This window comes from Panthera uncia, chromosome D2, assembly GCF_023721935.1.
Source record: "Panthera uncia isolate 11264 chromosome D2, Puncia_PCG_1.0, whole genome shotgun sequence".
Lineage (NCBI taxonomy): Eukaryota > Metazoa > Chordata > Mammalia > Carnivora > Felidae > Panthera > Panthera uncia.
The window spans coordinates 38,058,133-38,076,509 of NC_064818.1; the positions used below are offsets into that span (position 1 = coordinate 38,058,133).

General features: G+C 50.1%; 1 protein-coding gene across 1 annotated transcript; it reads right to left on the minus strand.

Annotated features, from left to right (window-relative positions):
- Positions 1-1,696: 1,696 nt before the first annotated feature.
- PLAC9 (placenta associated 9) lies at positions 1,697-15,717 on the minus strand. Its single transcript, XM_049645272.1, has 4 exons — positions 15,613-15,717; positions 3,879-3,976; positions 2,334-2,460; positions 1,697-1,835 (listed from the first exon to the last, which is right to left on the minus strand). The coding sequence occupies exons 1-4, from the start codon at positions 15,662-15,664 to the stop codon at positions 1,789-1,791; spliced, it is 324 nt and encodes a 107-aa protein (XP_049501229.1). The 5' UTR covers positions 15,665-15,717; the 3' UTR covers positions 1,697-1,788.
- Positions 15,718-18,377: the final 2,660 nt, after the last annotated feature.

Below are 18,377 nucleotides of genomic sequence, written 5' to 3' on the forward strand. Positions count from 1 at the left end.
TTACTTCAAAGCTACAGTAATTCAAACAGTGTGATACCAGCATAAAGATAGACCTATAGATGGGATAGAATTCAGAAACCTAAACATCTACGTTTAATTGATTTTTGGCAAGGGTGCCAGAACCATTTGATAGGGAAGGAATATTCTCTTTAACAAATAATGCAGGGGCAACTGAATATCCACAAGCAAAAGAATTAAGTTGGATCCCAACCTCACACCATATTCAAAAAGTAATTCAAAACATCAGAGAACTAAATGTAACAGCAAACACTATAAAAATCTTAGAAGAAAACAGGAATAAATATCCATGACCTTGGATTTGGCGATGGATTCTTGCTGACACCAAAAGCAAAAGCAAAAACAACAAAAAAATAGATAAATTGGACTTCATCAAAATTAAAACTTTTGTATTTCAAGGGACACCCAAGAAGGTAAAAACCCACAGAATGGGAGAAAATATTTGTAAGTCATATATCTGAAAAAGCCTAGTATCCACAATAATAAAGAACTCTTGCCACTCAATAACAGACAAAAATTTTTAAATGAGCAAAGGACGTGAATAGATATTTCCGCAAAAAGACAAATGGCCAAGAAACACACACAAAAAAGATGGTCATCACCATTAGGCAAATGCAACCTAAAACCACAATGAGTTACCACTTCATACCTAGTACGATGGCTATACTTAAAAAGATACACAGTGAAGATGTGGAAAAATCGAAACCCTTCTATACACATTGTTGGGGAGAATGAAAAATGGTATAGTATCATTCAGCTATACGAGAATAAAGTACTGAGACATGCCACAACACGGATGAAACTTGAAAGCATTATGGTCAATGGTAAAAAGGTTTGACACAAAGGCCACATATTGTATGATTCCGTTTATATAAAATGTCCATGGAGACAGAAATACTAGTGGTTTCTGAAGGATGGCAGGAAGGGGAATAGAAAGTGACGGCTTGGGAGCGCCTGGGTGGCTCAGTCGGTTAAGCGACCGACTGCGGCTCAGGTCACGATCTGGAGGTTCGAGCCCGGCATCGGGCTCTGTGCTGACAGCTCGGAGCCTCCAGCCCGCTTCAGATTCTATGTCTCCCTCTTTCTCTCTGCCCCTCCCCCACTCTCTCTCTCTCTCTCTCTCTCTCTCTCTCTCTCTCTTTCAAAAATAATAATAAAAAGAAAAATTTTTAAAAAGTGACTGCTTGTAGGTACAGGGTTTCTTTTGGGGGTGATGAAAATGTTCGGCAATGAGTATACAACAGTGTGAAACCGCTGAATTTGAAGTTTAACAAGGTTAAAAATCTGAAACTTACGTTGCGCGAATTTTACCTCAATAGAAAAGGTTTTAAGTCACACAGAAATTTGCACACCTGTCCCCTGGGGATCTCACTGAAATGTAGGTTCTGATTCAGGAGGTCTGGGTTGTGACGGGCTCCCACTGCCGCTCATCTGTGGCCACATTCTGAGTAGTGAGGCTACTCAAGGGCCCTTCCACTGTGTCCCCTTGCCAGTCTGGGCCTCAGGTGCCTCACCTCCGCACCAGCTCCTGCCCTGTCTGCCCCTATAACGAAGACGGGCGGAAGCAGCCCGCCAGAAGTCCCCAGGTCTGAGCCTGCAGGAGGATGTGGGCCTCAGGGCGTGGGAGTGGACAGAGAAGGCGCTGTGGCTATAGGGGTCACGGTCAGCAGACACAGAGGACCAAGGGAGTAGCTTTTATTGTGCACAAAGCTGAGGAAGGCAGGCCACCATGTGCCACTCTGTGCCCAGAGAAGCTGCACCACGGGCGTGTCATTTCCAGTTGCCGGGCAGCTCTGGCTCCGGTGCTCCAAAGTCATCTGAAAGAGAAGGGACGGCTCGGGAGCGCTGAAGGCCCCCCCGCGGCCCCGCTCCCAGGCCCCGCCCCCCCCAAGTCCTGTGACAGGGAACTCGGGGCTCCGGGAAGGGCAGGGGGCAGCCCCTCCGCCGCGTCCTCGGAGGGTTCTGTGGTGGCGCAGGAGTGGTTCCCTGCAAGGGACCTGAAAGGAGACCAGGAGCTTTGAGGCGGCAAGATGGCCAGCGGAGGAGGCAGCAGCGCTGTGCCCCCGGCGGCGCTGGGTGGGGACCCGGGTGAACTGTGCCAGCTCTTCCCGAACCCCCTTTCGGATGCCAGGCTGCAGCGCCCTCCGCGGGGGAGGGGGGGGGCGAGGGCAGAGAACATTGGGGGTGGGCCGGGGAGGGGGTGATGCCCTCCCAACTCTGACCCGAGGCCTTTCCCTGCCTGTCCAAGCCACACCTGTGCGGTGGGCAACCATCCCTCCCCCCACCCCCCACCCCAGCCCGAGGCAGCCGCTCACCGTCTCCGAAGAGGTCGGGGGTCGTGGGGCTGAAAGACCCCGGGGGCAGGTTCCAGGCCAGCTCCTCCAGCTGACCCAGCAAGCCTTTCACTTCTGCCTCCAGGTGTTCCACCGTCTTCTCCACCGTCTAGAGCGAGAGAGATGGGAGCGGGGCGGGGGCAGGGGGGCAGGAGTGGGGCACTAGAGTGGAGCCAAGTCCATCAGCCACATCCTAAGGGGCACGGGGCGGCCCAGTGGGGCGCGAGAGAACTGAGCGCCAGGGGACTTGGGCCCTTCTTGTTCAGGCTCAGCCCCTGCCGGCCTCGCCATTCCCCTGATGACAGGATCCTAGGGCTTCTGTTCTCTAAGGCCGCCGCTGGCTCGGGCCCTAAGCGCTTCACCCAGTCACAACAGGTTTGACAAGGAGCCACCCTTTTTTCCTGTTTTCCTTTCCGTTCTTCACCACTAGGAGCTCACATTCCTTTTGTCGCCCCGCCCCCTGGTGGTAATTCTGCCAAATGACAGGTGGGGGATTTTGAAATGTTCTTTATTCGGGGTTCCTAGCCTTTTCATGAATGAAAAGCAGTCTGGTGAAACCTACAGACCCCCTTCTCAGAAAAATACCGTAATTGAAAACAAAATAAAGCATACAGGATCTCCAAGGATTCCCACTGCATTAAAATACTGTTCAAGTGCTAAAAATTAAATCTTTGATGTAAAAATGTATGTATTTATTAACTTAGGAAATAACACGATCTAACATCAGGTCTAACGACGACTGTAATTACGTCATGCTGGCAAGGATGAATGATATGTGGATATATTCACAACAACTATGATGGAGTGAAATTATCTGTGATTTCTATTGAGAACAAAGTCACAGTACTGTTAATACTACTATGGTTTGTTGCCTGTATTTATAGTGAATTGGAATGCTAAATTCCAGTTAAAGGTTTGTGAAAATAAGGTGTAATTTTTTTCCCACACGAGTTTATAGACCCCCGGTTACAAACCATGGCTGTGTAACAAAACACAGTGACCGAATTTCCACCATCTCGTTGTGTAATTATGTGGCGATCTCTAGCTGGGTTTAAGCAAGCCCCTCTCCCCACCCCACCCCACCCCCCACCAGGGGCAGGGTCTGTTGAGGGCTGGTCAGCCTAAGAGCCCAGACAGGGCAGGGAGATGTTTCACATGGTGGCCAGGGAGCAGAATTGGCATGGGTTTTCCCGATTTTCCAAAGCCAGGTTGTCCTGAGCCCTATAAATCTACCAGCCTGGGGACGCCTGGGTGGCTCAGTCGGTGAAGCATCCAACTTCGGCTCGGGTCATGATCTCACAGTTCATGAGTCCGAGCCCTGCGTCGGGCTCTGTGCTGACGGCTCAGAGCCTAGAGCCTGCTTCAGATTCTGTGTGTGTGTCTCTCTCTGCCACTCCCCCACTTGCACTCTGTCTCTCTCCCTCTCAAAAATAGACAAACATTAAAAAAATTAAAGAAAAAAAAAAAAAGCTGCCAGCCTGCCAGGTGGTCCTGAAGCTGTACGTCCTCCCAAGTCACCCTGATTACCTCCTCTATGACGTCTAAACGGCCGTGGATAGCCATGTGTCTGTCACACCCTGTGTTCCAAGCTGGGTCTCCATGGGAGAGCATGAAGGGTTCAGCAGCTGTGGAGAAACAAGCCTTGTCACCATTCCCTGTGACACTAGAGACTCCCGTAAAGCGCTGGGCTCCGTGAGGTGGGTCCTGAAAACAGTCACAGAGAAGCAAAGGAAGGCTCAGTGTGGGTCAGGGTGTGAGGGGCCGGGGGGCTGGCCCAATCACTCGCTTGTCTCTATGGCCATGGTCACCTCCATACCCAGGTGGGCTTCTTCAAGAAGCTGCTGCCTGAACTGGATGAGGTAAGGAAGGGAGGCAAGGTTGCAGACAGAGAGAACGGCGTGTGCAAAGAGAGAGGCACACGACGGCACGGTTCCATGTGCAAACCCTCAGGGAGTTGGCGTGGCTGGAAAGTACAGGGTGGATGGGAGGACACTGGGTCATGGAAACAAAACCAGAGGCCCTAATAAGCCAACCGCAGTGCTTTTCTTGGGGTTTATTTCAACACAAGAGTCACACGGTCCTATGTGAATTTTTTAAATACAGAGAATGGATCGGAGGGATTTGTCCTTGAAGGCAGGAAGTTATTGCAGGAATCCCTGTGAGAAGTGATGAGGTGAGGCAGTAGGTATAGAGAGGATGAAGGGAAGATATTTTAGTCGTCACACTGACATTGATGACCAGTTATTAATATTGGACATTTGATGAGCACTTACTATGTACCACATGGCCCGCTAAACAAGTGTGCGAACTCATTCAATCCTTACAATAACCTGTTTATTATCCCCAGTTGATGCAGAGGGGTGAAATGCTATATCCTACGTCACACAGCTAGTTAAATGGAAGATCTGAGGTCCGACCCGTCCGGATTTTGGTTCATTGTTTTCCTCCCCAACGCTGGCTCCCCCTTGGTTCCTCCTGGCACCACCAGCCATCACACCAGAAGGTTCTGAGCTCAGGTTTTGTGTCAGTGACCCCCAGGTACCTGTGAGGCAGCAGAGTTGGCTGGATCCTTGGAGAATGCAGATACTCAGGAAGAAGGCCACTGTCCCAGAAACGAAGAGAAGCAAGGAGCTTCCCTGAGGATGAAGTGGTCAGCATGGCCTAAAGCAGAGGGAAGTCTAGCAAGATAAGGATGGAAAGACAGAGCAACAAGAAAGTCCTGCTAAATTCCACCCCGACCCTGTTCACGGAGTCGTGGAGGCAAAGCCAAGCCGAGATTCTGTGGGATGGGAAGGGAAAGAGAGGTTGGAAGGTGGAAACTTGGACCCTGGGAAACATTTTTCAAGAAGTTTGGCTGTGAAGGAAGGGAGATCAGATCACATGGTCTACAGAATGTTTCTTGTTGTCATTTCTGTTCTTTTAAGTCGAAGAAACAACCACACTTACAGCCTGAAGGAAAGAACTTAACAAAGGACTGGGAATACAAGCTGGTGCAGCCACTCTGGAAAACAGTATGGAGGTTCCTCAAAAAACTAAAAATAGAACTACCCTACGACCCAGCAATGGCACTACTAGGCATTTATCCACGGGATATAGGTGTGCTGTTTCAAAGGGACACATGCACCCCCGTGTTTATAGCAGCAGCATTATCCACAATAGCCGAAGTATGGAAAGAGCCCAAATGTCCATCGATGGATGAATGGATAAAGAAGATGTGGCATATATCTACAATGGAGTATTACTCGGCAATCAAAAGGAATGAAATCTTGCCATTTATAACTACGTGGATGGAACTGGAGGGTATTATGCTAAGTGAAATTGGTCAGTCAGAGAAAGACAAAAATCATATGACTTCACTCATACGAGGACTGTAAGAGACAAAACAGATGAACCTAAGGGAAGGGAAACAAAAATAATATAAAAACAGGGAGGGGGACAAAACAGAAGAGACTCATAAATATGGACAACAAACTGAGGCTTACTGGAGGGGTTGTGGGGGGGGGATGGGCTAAATGGTTAAGGGGCACTAAGGAATCTACTCCTGAAATCATGGTTGCACTATATGCTAATTGGGGTGTAAATTTTAAAAAATAAAAAATAAAATTTAAAAAAAGGGTTTCAGTGCAGATTAGACTGAATGAATGAAGAACTTTTTTTTTTGAATCAGGATTATTGCAGATTGATGATATATGTATATTATTCAGAAGTTTTAAATACATAAGTGATCAGATTTGGCAAAAATAAGCTAGGCAAGATGTATGAGAGTGACTGCAGCAAACTCTTCTAGGCTACCCAAGGAAGGCTGAAAATGAGCACCTGAGGAAACCCCAGGGCCCAAGTGTCATCGGAAAGAAAGAAACATCGTGAGACAGGAGGAGCCCATCTGTGAAGGGGAAATGGAACTCACGGTTCAAAATAAAGAAAGATTCACTCAGGCTTTCACATCTGGGATTCTCACAGAAAGGTGAATGGCATATACTAATTTATATTAATGATCTAAATTGAATGATGGGAGCAGCCAGAAATGACAAAGTTAAAGTCTCAGGAACATATTAAGTCAAAATAATTCAAGTGAGGGGATTGATTCTCTCATGTCAACTTAGTTTCCAGAAGTAAAGGAGACATAGCAGTCTCAGTTCCGGGCGTGCTCGCCCACCACACCGGGCTGAGAGGGAGCACGGCAGGAAGTGCAGGTCCCTTGGAAGCTGTCTCACAGATCTTCTCAAGCCCAGAACTTCAATGAGAAACATCATCCACCCAAGGGTCCACAGTCAAGGTTCCTCTCACGGTTCTGGGCTTATTTGCTTCCATATTTGTGTTTGTGTTTGCGTTTCCGCTCGGGTCATGATCTCACAGTTTGTGAGTTCGAGCCCTTCTTCGGTCTCCCGGCTGTGAGCTGCTTGGGATTCTCTCTCTCCCTTTCTCTCTGCCCCTCCCACGCTCACTCGAGTGCTCTCTCTCTTTCAAAAATAAATCACTAAATTAAAAAAAAAGATTTAGGGGCACCTGGGTGGCTCAGTCGGTTAAGTGTCCAACTTTAGCTCAGGTCATGATCTCATCGTTCATGAGTTCGAGCCCCATGTTGAGCTCTGTGCTGACAGCTCAGAGCCTGGAGCCTGCTTTGGATTCTGTATCCCCCCCCTCTTCTGCTCCTACCCCATTTGTGCTCTCTCTCTCTCTCTCAAAAAATAAAAATTAAAATGAATTTAAAAAAAAAAACAGGGAGGGGGCCAAAACATAAGAGACTCTTAAATACAGAGAACAAACTGAGGGCTGTTGGAGGGGTTGTGGGAGGGAGGATGGGCTAAATGGGTAAGGGGCACTAAGGAATCTACTCCTGAAATCATTGTTGCACTATATGCTAACTAACTTGGGTGTAAATTGTAAAAATAAATAAATAAATTAGTTTAAAAAAAAAAGAAAAAGAAAAGAAAAAAAAGAACTGAGCAGAGGACAAGGGGCACAGCAGACCTCTACTCAAAGGGCCAAGAAGTTGAGTGAGTTCTCACCTGCTGGCCTCTGTTCACTCTGTAAAGCAAGAGGGGAATCATCTGCTGGTAATACGCGTTGGCTTGTGAAAGAGGAAGCTAGTTGTGACGTTTTCAGGAATTCTGTAAGGGGGGTTGTTGAACACAGTCACTAAAATGGGAGGCGCAGTGAGAGCACTTACATCATGGAAACCAGCAAATGTCTTGTTTTGGTTTTTGTCTGTTTTTGCGAGCCACTTTATCAGCAGACCACTGGGGAGGGGGCGCAAATATACAGAGGACTTCAAAAGGAGATGAGGAGAATGAGGAGGGCCATGTAGAAGGACGCGACTCAGGGAAGAACTTTGGAAACCCCAGACCCACAGTGTGCCACCTGACAGGCTGGGAGTGGCCAGGACAGGTGGCTGGATGGAGCGGAAGCTGGGAGTCTGCAGAGAGAGTATGGGGGAGAGCAAGCGAGAAAAGGATTGAGGATTTGACCAGCAAGCAGTTAAGGGGATGAGCTCTGGAGTCTAGCTTGAATAAGGAAGGAGAGAGGCCAAGAAGAGGGCCAATAAATTGGGAGAAACGGAGGGGCTGAAGGGTGATGGCAGTAACGGAAGGAATGAGTGGCAAAAGACATTGCAGCTTCAGCTCTGAGAGGTGAAGCAGCTTCCTGGTGGCAATATCAAGGTTGCGGCAACAGATGTGGGCATCTGAGGCACAGTCGGGACAAAGAGTTATTGGACTTGATCTGTCTAGGTGCAAAACTGTTGTAACCGTAAGACCCAGGTGTTGGCTGGATGGCCCAAGGGGACATACAGAATCGCCTAGAAGGTTGACAGTTCTCGAGGTGAGGACAGAGATGGTGAGCCATTTTGCTGGTGATGAATGTGTAACTCTGAGAGGTTGAGTGACCTGCCCAAGGTCACATGGTTAGCAAATGACTGGACCCCTAGCACCCTTCTCCTGATCTCACTGCAGCAAGCTGGCCTTCTGGATCTCTGCCAGAGGCTTCCCGTCCTGAGACTTTCCTGTCCCAACTCTCTCTGGATCCCAGCTTTTCCACTTAGGGGTAAGAACTAACAGCAGAGACAAACCCTGAGCATCTTTCACGGAGAACAATTTGTTTCTGTATTTTCCATTAGTTCCCTCCACTGAACTTAGAAAAGCCTCTTCAAAAGACAATGGTCTTGGGGTGCCAGGGGAGTCGGCTGGTTCAGCGTCTGACTTCGGCTCAGGTCATGATCTCGTACTTTGTGGGTTGGAGCCCCGCGTTGGGCTCTGTGCTGACAGCTCAGAGCCTGGAGCCTGCTTCAGAATCTGTGTCTCCGTCTCTCTTTTCCCCTCCCTTGCTCGCGCTCTCTCTGTCTCTCAAAAATAAATAAACATTAAAAAAAAAATTTTTTTTTAAGACAATGGTCTTGTTGACTTTGGGGAGGGGGGTAGACATTACAATGGTATTTTGGTTATTTTTTTCTAGTATATGTGCGGCTCACGTGAGGACTGGTTATGTTCTTAAAAAGGAGTCTCTTAGAGATCCATACTGAAATCTTTAGAGATGAAATGTTATATCTTGGATTCACTTCAAAGTAATCCAGGCCTGGGAGTGGGCGGGGGCATGGGTGGCCAAACCAGATTGGCCAAAATTGATAATTGTTGAAACTGTGTGACGGGGACATTGGAGTTCTTCCCACTACCCTCTCTGCTCTTGTATATATGGTTTGAAATTTTCCATAATAAAGGCCAGTTGTCTGATAGGGTTGTTAGCTAAAAGCAGAAGCCATTGCGGGCCACATACACGGACGGGAAAGGCTCAGGAAGAGGGAGGGGGTGGTCTGAGGGACCCCACCTGGATGGTTGTGCTCTGTTCTGGGCCTTTGATAGGCAGAAGCAGATCTAGAAGCAGCCATGGTGAAGGGACTAGAAAGTTTGACTCATCTGTCTCAGCTGAAAGAACTGGAGAGCCCAGTCTAGAGAGGAAGGGTTTCCTGGGGGGCAAGAAGAGTCGCTTTCACCCCCAGGGAGGACTGTCCGTGAAAAGGGGGGCTGTCCAGTGTGGATCTGTGTCCACACACAGCCACTGTGGGCTCCGCCCATGAGCCTCTGGCCAAGCCTCTCCCCGGAGCCCGGCCTGCCCTCTCCCAGCCCCAGCTTGGGCCAGGAGGAAACAGTCTGACCTGGCTGGCCAAGTGTGAGGGTCCGCCAGCCCTGTAAGTCCTGAGCAACATGAATCTACTCCCCTCCGCCGGCCTAAAACATCCTGTTTTGTACGAGTCTGCAGTGAGGTCTAATTTGGCTCCAAAAGCCCTCCAGGGGAAAGGATTGGCTGAGGTTGCTTTCCACATCACACAGCACTAATCCCTCACATCTGGACAGAGCTGTGCCCTGGGCTCCGCTGCACAACTGTCCGTGAGCTCATCCAGGCCTCCCTACGAGCTCATCTGAGAGAGAAAGCTGCCTCGGGGCCTGTGCTGCTGCTCCCTCCCCCATGTGGGTCCCTAACTTGGCACTGACCTCACTGCACAAGGGCCCCAAACACACCGGAGAGCCCCGTTCTCACCCCCCTCCGCCACGAGTTGGTGCGGGCCTGTGGGAAGCTTTCCTCTCCTCCCTGAGTCTCTGCTGCCTCCTTGCTAACTCGGGGTGGAGAGGCCTGATGCACCGCCACCCCCATCTGGCTCATGGGGGATGCCGCTTTGTCTCTCACAGCCTGCTGAGAGGCCTCAAAAATTAGCTACCAGGACAAAACCGGCGTGAGTCAAGGACAAGTTGCTTCTTGGATCAGAAGCTCCAGTGAGACAAGAGCTGGGCGTCTGCCATGTCTTTGAGCTTCCCCGTCAGTAGAAAGGGGCTCAGGATAATGCCTGCCCCACGGGGTTATTGGGACAGTCAGGAGTGGGGAAGGCTGAAGGGTTACCATGAGCATGCTGGAGGAGCCAAGGCTGTGGGTCTCCATGTTCCCTTCCTTCCTCTGCTCCCGCCCTCCTTGCCCGGCCAGTTGGGAAATGGACCTTCTTGGACGCCGGGCTGTTTTCCCTGGCCTGGCTCCCACTCAGGGCCTATGCGCACCCTGGATGGCGGCCATGGGTGGAACACAGTGGGCTGGTGAGAGCAGGCTGTTGGGGAGGCCAGAGGCCCAGCGGAGGTGCTGGGCTAACTTCTTCAGTTAAAGAGACATGGCCACTGGGTCCCCATCCTCTGAGGCAGGAAGTATGGCCCCTCTTACTTACAGGCATAGGGGACCTCTTGTATCTGGGACTCAAACACCAAGAAAGCGTGCACAGCTCCAATGATTTCTGGGATGACACATAATTTCCCAGAGGAGACCCTGAAGATTGCTGTGCCTTCTGAATCATCAAAGACACACTCTGCTTTGACCAGCAACATCCATCAGTTAGGAGTTAATTGTGTTCGACCGCACTCACTATAATAGAATAAAATTTACCACATTTAATATTCGTGTTAAAATTGGTACTTCATTTAAAACCACCAGCGGTTTAAAAAAAATTTTTTTAAGCAGAAGAATACTATTTTCAAACAAGTATATGAAGAATTCCAGTATGAGGAACTGCTCTGGCTGAGCCAGGAGAGAGACCCTTGAGCCCCCCAAGAAAGAGCTCAGATTCTGAGGCACATTCTTGGGAGAGACACGCCCTCCCATCTCCCCTGGTCTCTGGTCATTTTCCAAATGGGGGTCTGAGTCTTGTTGATCACTCTGAGAACACTTCAATGTCATTTCCAGTACATTCAGTATCTGGTTGCAGTAAGTAAGCTAGGCTACCATAAAAAAGCCCCCTCCCCGCCTCGGCTTCACATGTATTTATTCGTTTTCTCATATGTGAGTTCAGAGGTAGATTGGCTGGTGGTCAGGGCTGGCAGAGAGCTCTGCTCCCCGAGCCATATGGGAACCCTGATTCCTTCTATCTTGGAATACCATGCTCTTTTAGTCCACGGGGTCATAATGTACTAGAACACTCCAAAAGCCCCACAAGACGGAGAAGGTGTAAGAAGCCATCCAGAATAAACCTCTCTCTGTGCACCGTGAAAAGCACACATGGCTGGGAGTCAGAGACGCAGCCCCACCTCCGAGACTTACTGAGGACGTTCTTTGCCTCTCTTTCAGACGGTGAGGGAGCTGTCCTGCCAGGTCTACTTGGCAGGACTGCTGTGTTGATTAAAGGGACTCCTGCCCTTGAAGATGCCTTGGAACTGCCAAGTGCTGTGCCAATGGCGTGTAGGGCATCTACCAGGGGAGCTGAAGATGGAAGAAGGCAGAGGAAGCTGCCAGGGCTCTGCCTCTCTGCAGGGTCATACAGACCAGTTCTCAGGATGGAGAGGCATCTGCTCTAAGGATAAACCTATGCAGGGGTCCAAGGGATGCTGGGGAGGGGCTTCTCCAACAAGGACACAGAGGGCTCGGTGCTGACGCGGCTCTCTGGCTCTCTTACAAGCCAGTCCCACTCACTGGATTCCTGGGTCCTTCGCCTTTTCAATAGGCATAGCCATACTCTATACGGGAAGCTCCCATCAATTAGCGATCACTCATTGTGCGCCAAGCTCTCCGTTGAGCGCTTACGTACATTATCCCATTTAACGCTTACATCATGTTTTTACAAATTAGAAAACTAAAGATCAAAGAGATTGCGTAACATGACCAAGATTACATAGCTAGTAGGTGGTAGGGAGAGGATTTGAATCCTACCTGCCCGACACAGTCTAGACTGTGCACTGGCAGTCATGTGACCTTGTGTAAGTTAAGGGCCTCCCCTCTCGGGGCCTCAGCTGCCTCCTCTGTAAAAGGTAACAGAGAGAAACTTAGCATGCCTGTCTCCATATTGCTTTTATTTCCCTTGTCACTGTAACCTGTAGCTTAGAAACGTTGCTTAGCCCCACACACAGGCATGGTAATCACGGAAGGAATTCTGCTTACAACTGAGATTTGCAAAAACCGCCTTCTTACCTGAAACCTGCCTCATTGGAGGAGATACAGAAGTACATACAGAAATGACTATGCTATGTTTAAGATTTACGGGAACGACACCACCAGATTCCTACACACAAAGATCAACTGACCAAGGGCAAAGAAGTTACACGACTGTTTTCAATGTCTACAGATATCAGTCATCTTTTGACTCCCTTGCCCCTCTTCCTAACATAGAACAAGCCCGACTCACATACTCTAAGAGATGGTTCTTTGGGACAATAGTTCACCATCTCCTCAGTTGGCTGGCTTTCCAAATAAAGTCGCTTTCCTACACCAACATCTTGCTTCTCAACTCGCCTATCATTCGGCAAGCAAATACACTTGAACACAGTTACAAAATGAGGGGTTGGACAGGTATGGGGCAAAGAGGACCTGTTCACATGACCTTTACAGCTGTCTGGGGCCCCATAAGAGCCCAAATGTGTGCTTGGGATCGAAATGTCTTTGACTGGTTCACTCCCACGATATCCATCTTTGTAGGAAGAAATGCTGTGACCCTCACGACAGCCCTTCAGCATCTTCTTCCTTCACTTGAAGCAGAAAGCAGAATTCCAGTGGAAGACAGATGTCCAGTCCACGGGGATCTGGAGCAGGGGCGGACAATGAGAGAATGCCCAAAGGGCCCCAAGGCATGGGTGACAATTGGTAAAAGAACCAGGCTCTAGGAGTTTAGATGTCTCTGATAGGAAAACAGGAAAGGAACTCAACAGAAAACTTAATTTTGAAAAAGGGCTCTTATCAGTATTCCAAGCAGTTTGCTTCAGTCAATACATAAAGAGCTTTTGTAGGTCAATATGAAAAATCCCAGTACCGCAACTGAAAAGTGTGAGACAATTCGCATGAATTAGTAGAAATGACCAATGTGCACTTAAAGAAAAAGTTCAACCTCAGTAGTAATCAAAGAAATACAAATTAAAGCAACAAACCATCTTAACATATTCTTGCCGAACAGCAAAAGTTTCCAGATCTGCCAGTTTATAGACAATACAAGGGAGAGAAGAACATTTAAATGACTCGCAGCAGATGCAATCAGCTAAAATCTAAACGTGGGAAAACTTTATAGGACAAAACAACCCAGCTGCGTCCACAAATACATCTTAAGGAAAAGGGGGGAAGAGAACTCACGTGTTAAAGGAAACATAACTGACATGTCCGCCAAAAGCAACATGTGAACCTTATTTGGACAAAACAAAACCAAATGTAAACATGACACAATGGGGGATGTGGACATTTGATGATATTAAGAAATTTTCATCCCTTTTTAGGGTGTGATAATGGTATTGCAGTTGTGTTTATTAAAATATTACTTATCTTTGGGGTGCCTGGCTGGCTCAGCTGAGAGTGCATATGAATTTAAACAATTTTTTTAATGTGTATTTATTTATTTTTGACGGAGAGAGAGACAGAGCATGAGCAGGCGAGGGGCAGAGAGAGCGGGAGACACAGAATCTGAAGCAGGTTCCACGCTCTGAGCCCGATTCGGGACTTGAATTCACAAACTGTGAGATCATGACCTGAGCCAAAGTCAGACGCTTAACCGGCTGAGCTACCCAGGCGCCCCATATATGACTCTTGATCTTGGAGTCATGAGTTCAAGCCCCACACTGGGTATGCAGATTACTTAAATAAACGAAACTTAAAAAGAACAAGATTACTTATCTTTTAGAGATACTGAAGGAAATATTTACGGATGAAAATATATGGTGCCCGGAATTTCCTTTAAAACTATTGGAGGGAGGGGACAGAATGTGGGGTGATAGAGGAAACAAGACAGGCCAATACTCGCCGAAGCAGGATGGCAGGAACACCGGGGTTTGCCCCGCTGCTCTGCCTTTGCATCCAAGACATTTCATAGTCAAACGTTAAGAAACACAATGGTAAATTGTCTGAAGGCTGAAAGATTATACACAACACTGTGCGAACACGGTGTGAGATTACACTTATACATTTATACTTTCCCCCTTTTTAAAACATCCGTAGCAATAAGCAAGCATAATCAGAAAGAATGTTTAAGAACGGTTTTAAATTAAAACGCATATACTGGTCATGACTGCAGGGGCCACAATAAAGTCGGCCAGTTGTGGGCGGCAGCCAGATCCTCCCTCTGGGGGAGCACAGACTCGGCTTTGTGCCCTCGGCTCCTGGAGGGGAGGGGGGGGGGGCTCCAGGAGCAGCGGGGGAGGAAGGGGGAAAGAAGGCCTGGCTCTATGGGCTCTGTGCCGAGCACAATCCCAGCCACTCGTCATACAGCCCTTGAGGAGGCAGTTGTTGGTCCTCCTTCATTAATAGGTGGGGAAACCGAGGCTCAGAGAGATCAGTGGAGCTGAGGGGATGAGGGAGGGAGCCCGTGTGTGTTGAATTCCGTGCTGGGGACTTCATTCAGTCTCCGCAGGGTGGGTGTCATTCTCCCCACCTTACAGAGGAGGAAGCAGGCTCACAGAGATAAGGCAGCCGACCCAACTTACTCAGCGGGGGGGCTGCCCAGGATCAGCACAGGCCTCCACCCTGCCCCTGGGTGCTCACACCCACAGCTGGCTGTGCCCTGAAAGGCACTGGCCTGGGAGGCTCCCATCTTAGCTCAGGGTACTTCACTTAGGCGATTCACCTGCACTGGCTCCAGGCTGACAGGCAAGCCGGTGGGGGCAAGGGTCTGCCTGAGGGGGCAGGAGGCCTGGGTACTTGGTGAGGCCTCTGCCATGGCACGGCTGTGAGAGCCGAGCCTTCCCCTCACCTGCCCTGCTGGGAGCAGCAGCCTGTGGAGCTCCCCCAGCCTGTGGAGCACCCGGAGGGCCTCTCCCTCCCGCACCCCAACACCCCCACCCAAGGCAGCTCGGGGCCTCAGGGGAGATCTCTGGAAGCAGAGACACTGGCCTCCTCTCCCACGCCGCAGAGCCCTCGGCCGGCCAGATGGCAGGTGAAGTCGTGGCCTTTCTCCTGGGGCCGCCTGTCCGCCCGCTGGCTCTGCTGGGCCAAGCCTGGGTCGTCGTCTGCCGGAACTCAGCTTCCAAGGGAGTGCCCTGCCCGTAAGCCCAGCCCGGGCGCCTCCACAGGCCCTCGGGATGCAGCTGGCCCGGAAGGCGGCGGGGGGCGCTGGGGGGATGTGTGCCCTCCCTGCAGACTTGACTTCCCCGCCCTGCGATGCCTGTCTCTTCTCTCTCCTGCGGGGCGTCGGATCTCTCCAGCCTTCCTCTTTCGGGCGCTCTCTCTCACGTCTCTTTTCACACACCCCCCCTTCCCGGGAGGTCCCCCCTTTCTCCATCTCTCCGCTCTCCGTCCCCTCGGTCCCACCCGGCCCGACCCCACTCACCGGCGGCGCGGAGCAGGGCGAGCCCGGCCAGCGCGCAGAGCAGGGGCCGCATGCTGCCGGCCGGCCGAGCGCAGCGCGGAGTCTGCCCGCCGCCGCGCCCCCGGGCCCGCGCCGGCCCGCCCGCAGGAAATGCTCGCAGCCCGAGCCAAGATTCCTGGGCGGCTCCGGGCTCTCCGGCTCGCGCGACCCGCCCCCTCCAGAGACCCCGCGGGCGGAGGGGCCGGCGTGCCAACCCCGGGCGCCTCCCCAGCCGGGGGCCGCCGCCCCCCTTCCCTGCGGCGCCCGGGGGCCCGGGCGCAGGAGGGCGGGAGGGGCGAGGGCTGCCCCCCACCCCCACCCCCACCCCCACCCCCACCCCGGGGCCACCGCTCCCCGGCCCGGGTATTCGCGGGAGCCCATCTCAGACCCGCAGACCGAGGCTTCCCCGGTGTCACCCCCAGTTCCCGAACCCCGAACGCACCGAGTGTGGAGGCTTTCATCCGTCCACCTACGCATTTTAATTCGTAATTAACTGCAAGGGGACAGGGACCCTGAGAGTCTCAGTGGTGGGGTCTGCCTTTCATAGAAACTTCCTGTTCTGCTAACAGGTAATAGCAAGTGTTAAAAGATACTTTTCAGAAAAAGGTAAAATCGTGACTTTCATACAGATGTAAAGTGAACATGTGCTGAAGATTTTATTTCACTCACTATTAAGGAGGGAACCAGTAAGAGGCGACACCCAGTCCAAAGAACAGACATAGGTCTGGAATATCGGCAAGAAGGCACAGGTGGAGGTGAGACCGGCTTCTTCCACACGGAGACGGAGAATTGAACCTATAACAGGAATAGTTTGCCCGTCTGTAGACAACAATTATTTTGCACTGCTCTCTGTAACACACAGACTTGTGAAATGGCTTCATCGCAAGGAAAGACCCAGAGCCCTAATAGGATCAAAATCAGAATCAGTGTTCAGCAAATACTTAAGGTCTGTACTAGATTAGTGTTAGGTAAACTCTGGAGAAGGGAGGAGAGAAAAAATTCTCGGCATCACGTATGTCTGCCTCCAGGAGTTCATGGTCTAGGAACTGCCGTAATATTAATAAGCCGCAGCTCAGCTTTGATTGATTCGCTTCTACACACACAACCTCTCCAATCTTCACTGCAACTCCAGGAGGAGCACATCGTTACATCCATTCTGCAGATCAAGATATTGAGGCTCAGAGAGGTTAAGAACCTTGTGACAGTCACGTGGCTGATAAATGCGGAGTCAGGATTTGAATCCACTTCTACTGCCTCTGCAGGCCGGAGTTTATTTATTTATCCTTAAATAAGGATATGCTTACACATTGTCCCCGAGAGCCGGGTTTTCTTTCTCCATCTAAGCAAACCCAGGTGAGTTTTTGGGTGAACTTCAACTCTCCACCTTCCCTCCAGTTTAGAACACAATAGCACCCACCCAAAAAGTGCAAGAAAAGCTAACTTTTAGCGAAAACAAGAAATGAAGGCTGCAGTCCTACCGTCTGTTCTGCACAGCTTTGAGGGCCTGGCCTGGCTACGCTGGCCCGAGAGCACACCTTTATCCATCAGGTGTCTCCACTGGGGGTCACTGGAGCCCTCGCAGATCCAGGCTGTGTCTCTGCCTTCTCCTTCCCACCTGTGGCTGTCCCACACAGCCACCACACTACCCAGGGACCCTCACCCGTCACTTCCTCCTCCAGATAATAGCCACAGCACAGAAATTCCTGTTCTGAATCAGCAGATCTTGCACAGAGACTTGGATCTAAATTTTTAGAAAGCTCTCGTGGGGATTAGGATGCCCAGATGAGCCGGCTCAGAAAAATCTATTTCAGAATGCCAACAACAATGTCTCCCGCTTCCGTAGGACATTCCTCAGTAGTTTAGCCAGGTGGGAAGGTGTCAAAGAACAGCCGAACCCACAGGGATTCTCGAAACTCGGGCCAAGTGGGGGGACTTAAGGTGTTGAAGTCGCAGAGAAAAACAGCACATGTACTATACTTTCTGGTTGTGGTAGAGTCACACATAGAACAGGTAGAGTGAAAGCTGATAGTCCTCCCTGTCACCACCCTCCCTGACGCAGCCATTCCAGTCCACTTCTGTCAGCCTGGTGGACTCTTCCAGCTCCTTGCCTATGCATTTTCAGATGCAAACGTACGTACATGGGAATGAATAATAGATATCTGGGGGATTTGCTTTCACATTCATGTTCACCTCAGTCAGAACATTAAACCTTGAAGATCATTCTGTTAGTACACAGAAATCCACTTCATCCCTTTGAAGAGTTGCAAAATATGTCACGAACGGATGCCCCCTTATTTGTGCAGACAGCCCTCTGTCGAAGGACATGTACTTTCTTTCCTGTTTTTCCCCAATATAAAGCAAGCTTCAATGAGCATCCTTTTGCGTGTATCTTTACGCCCACGTTACATACTCATATATTTCTGAAAGGCTAGATTCCTGGAAAAGGAATCATTGAGTTAGAGGGCCTGTCACATTTTACTGGTTATGCGAAAACTGACACTCAGCCGGAGGGAGGAGGCAGGCATTCAGAGCCTGACTCCAAGGGGCACCCAATTCCATTGTAGTTAATGGAACTAACGTTCCATGTATTTAAGGCAGTTGGGCTGCAGGGGGCGCCGTCTACATAAAATACTTGTTGACCTAAAATACCGCTGAAGTCCTAGATCTAGCTAGCCATGCACATTTCGCAACGCTGGAAACAACTTTTAAAACTTGGACAGTTTGACGATGAAAAATATTACCTTACT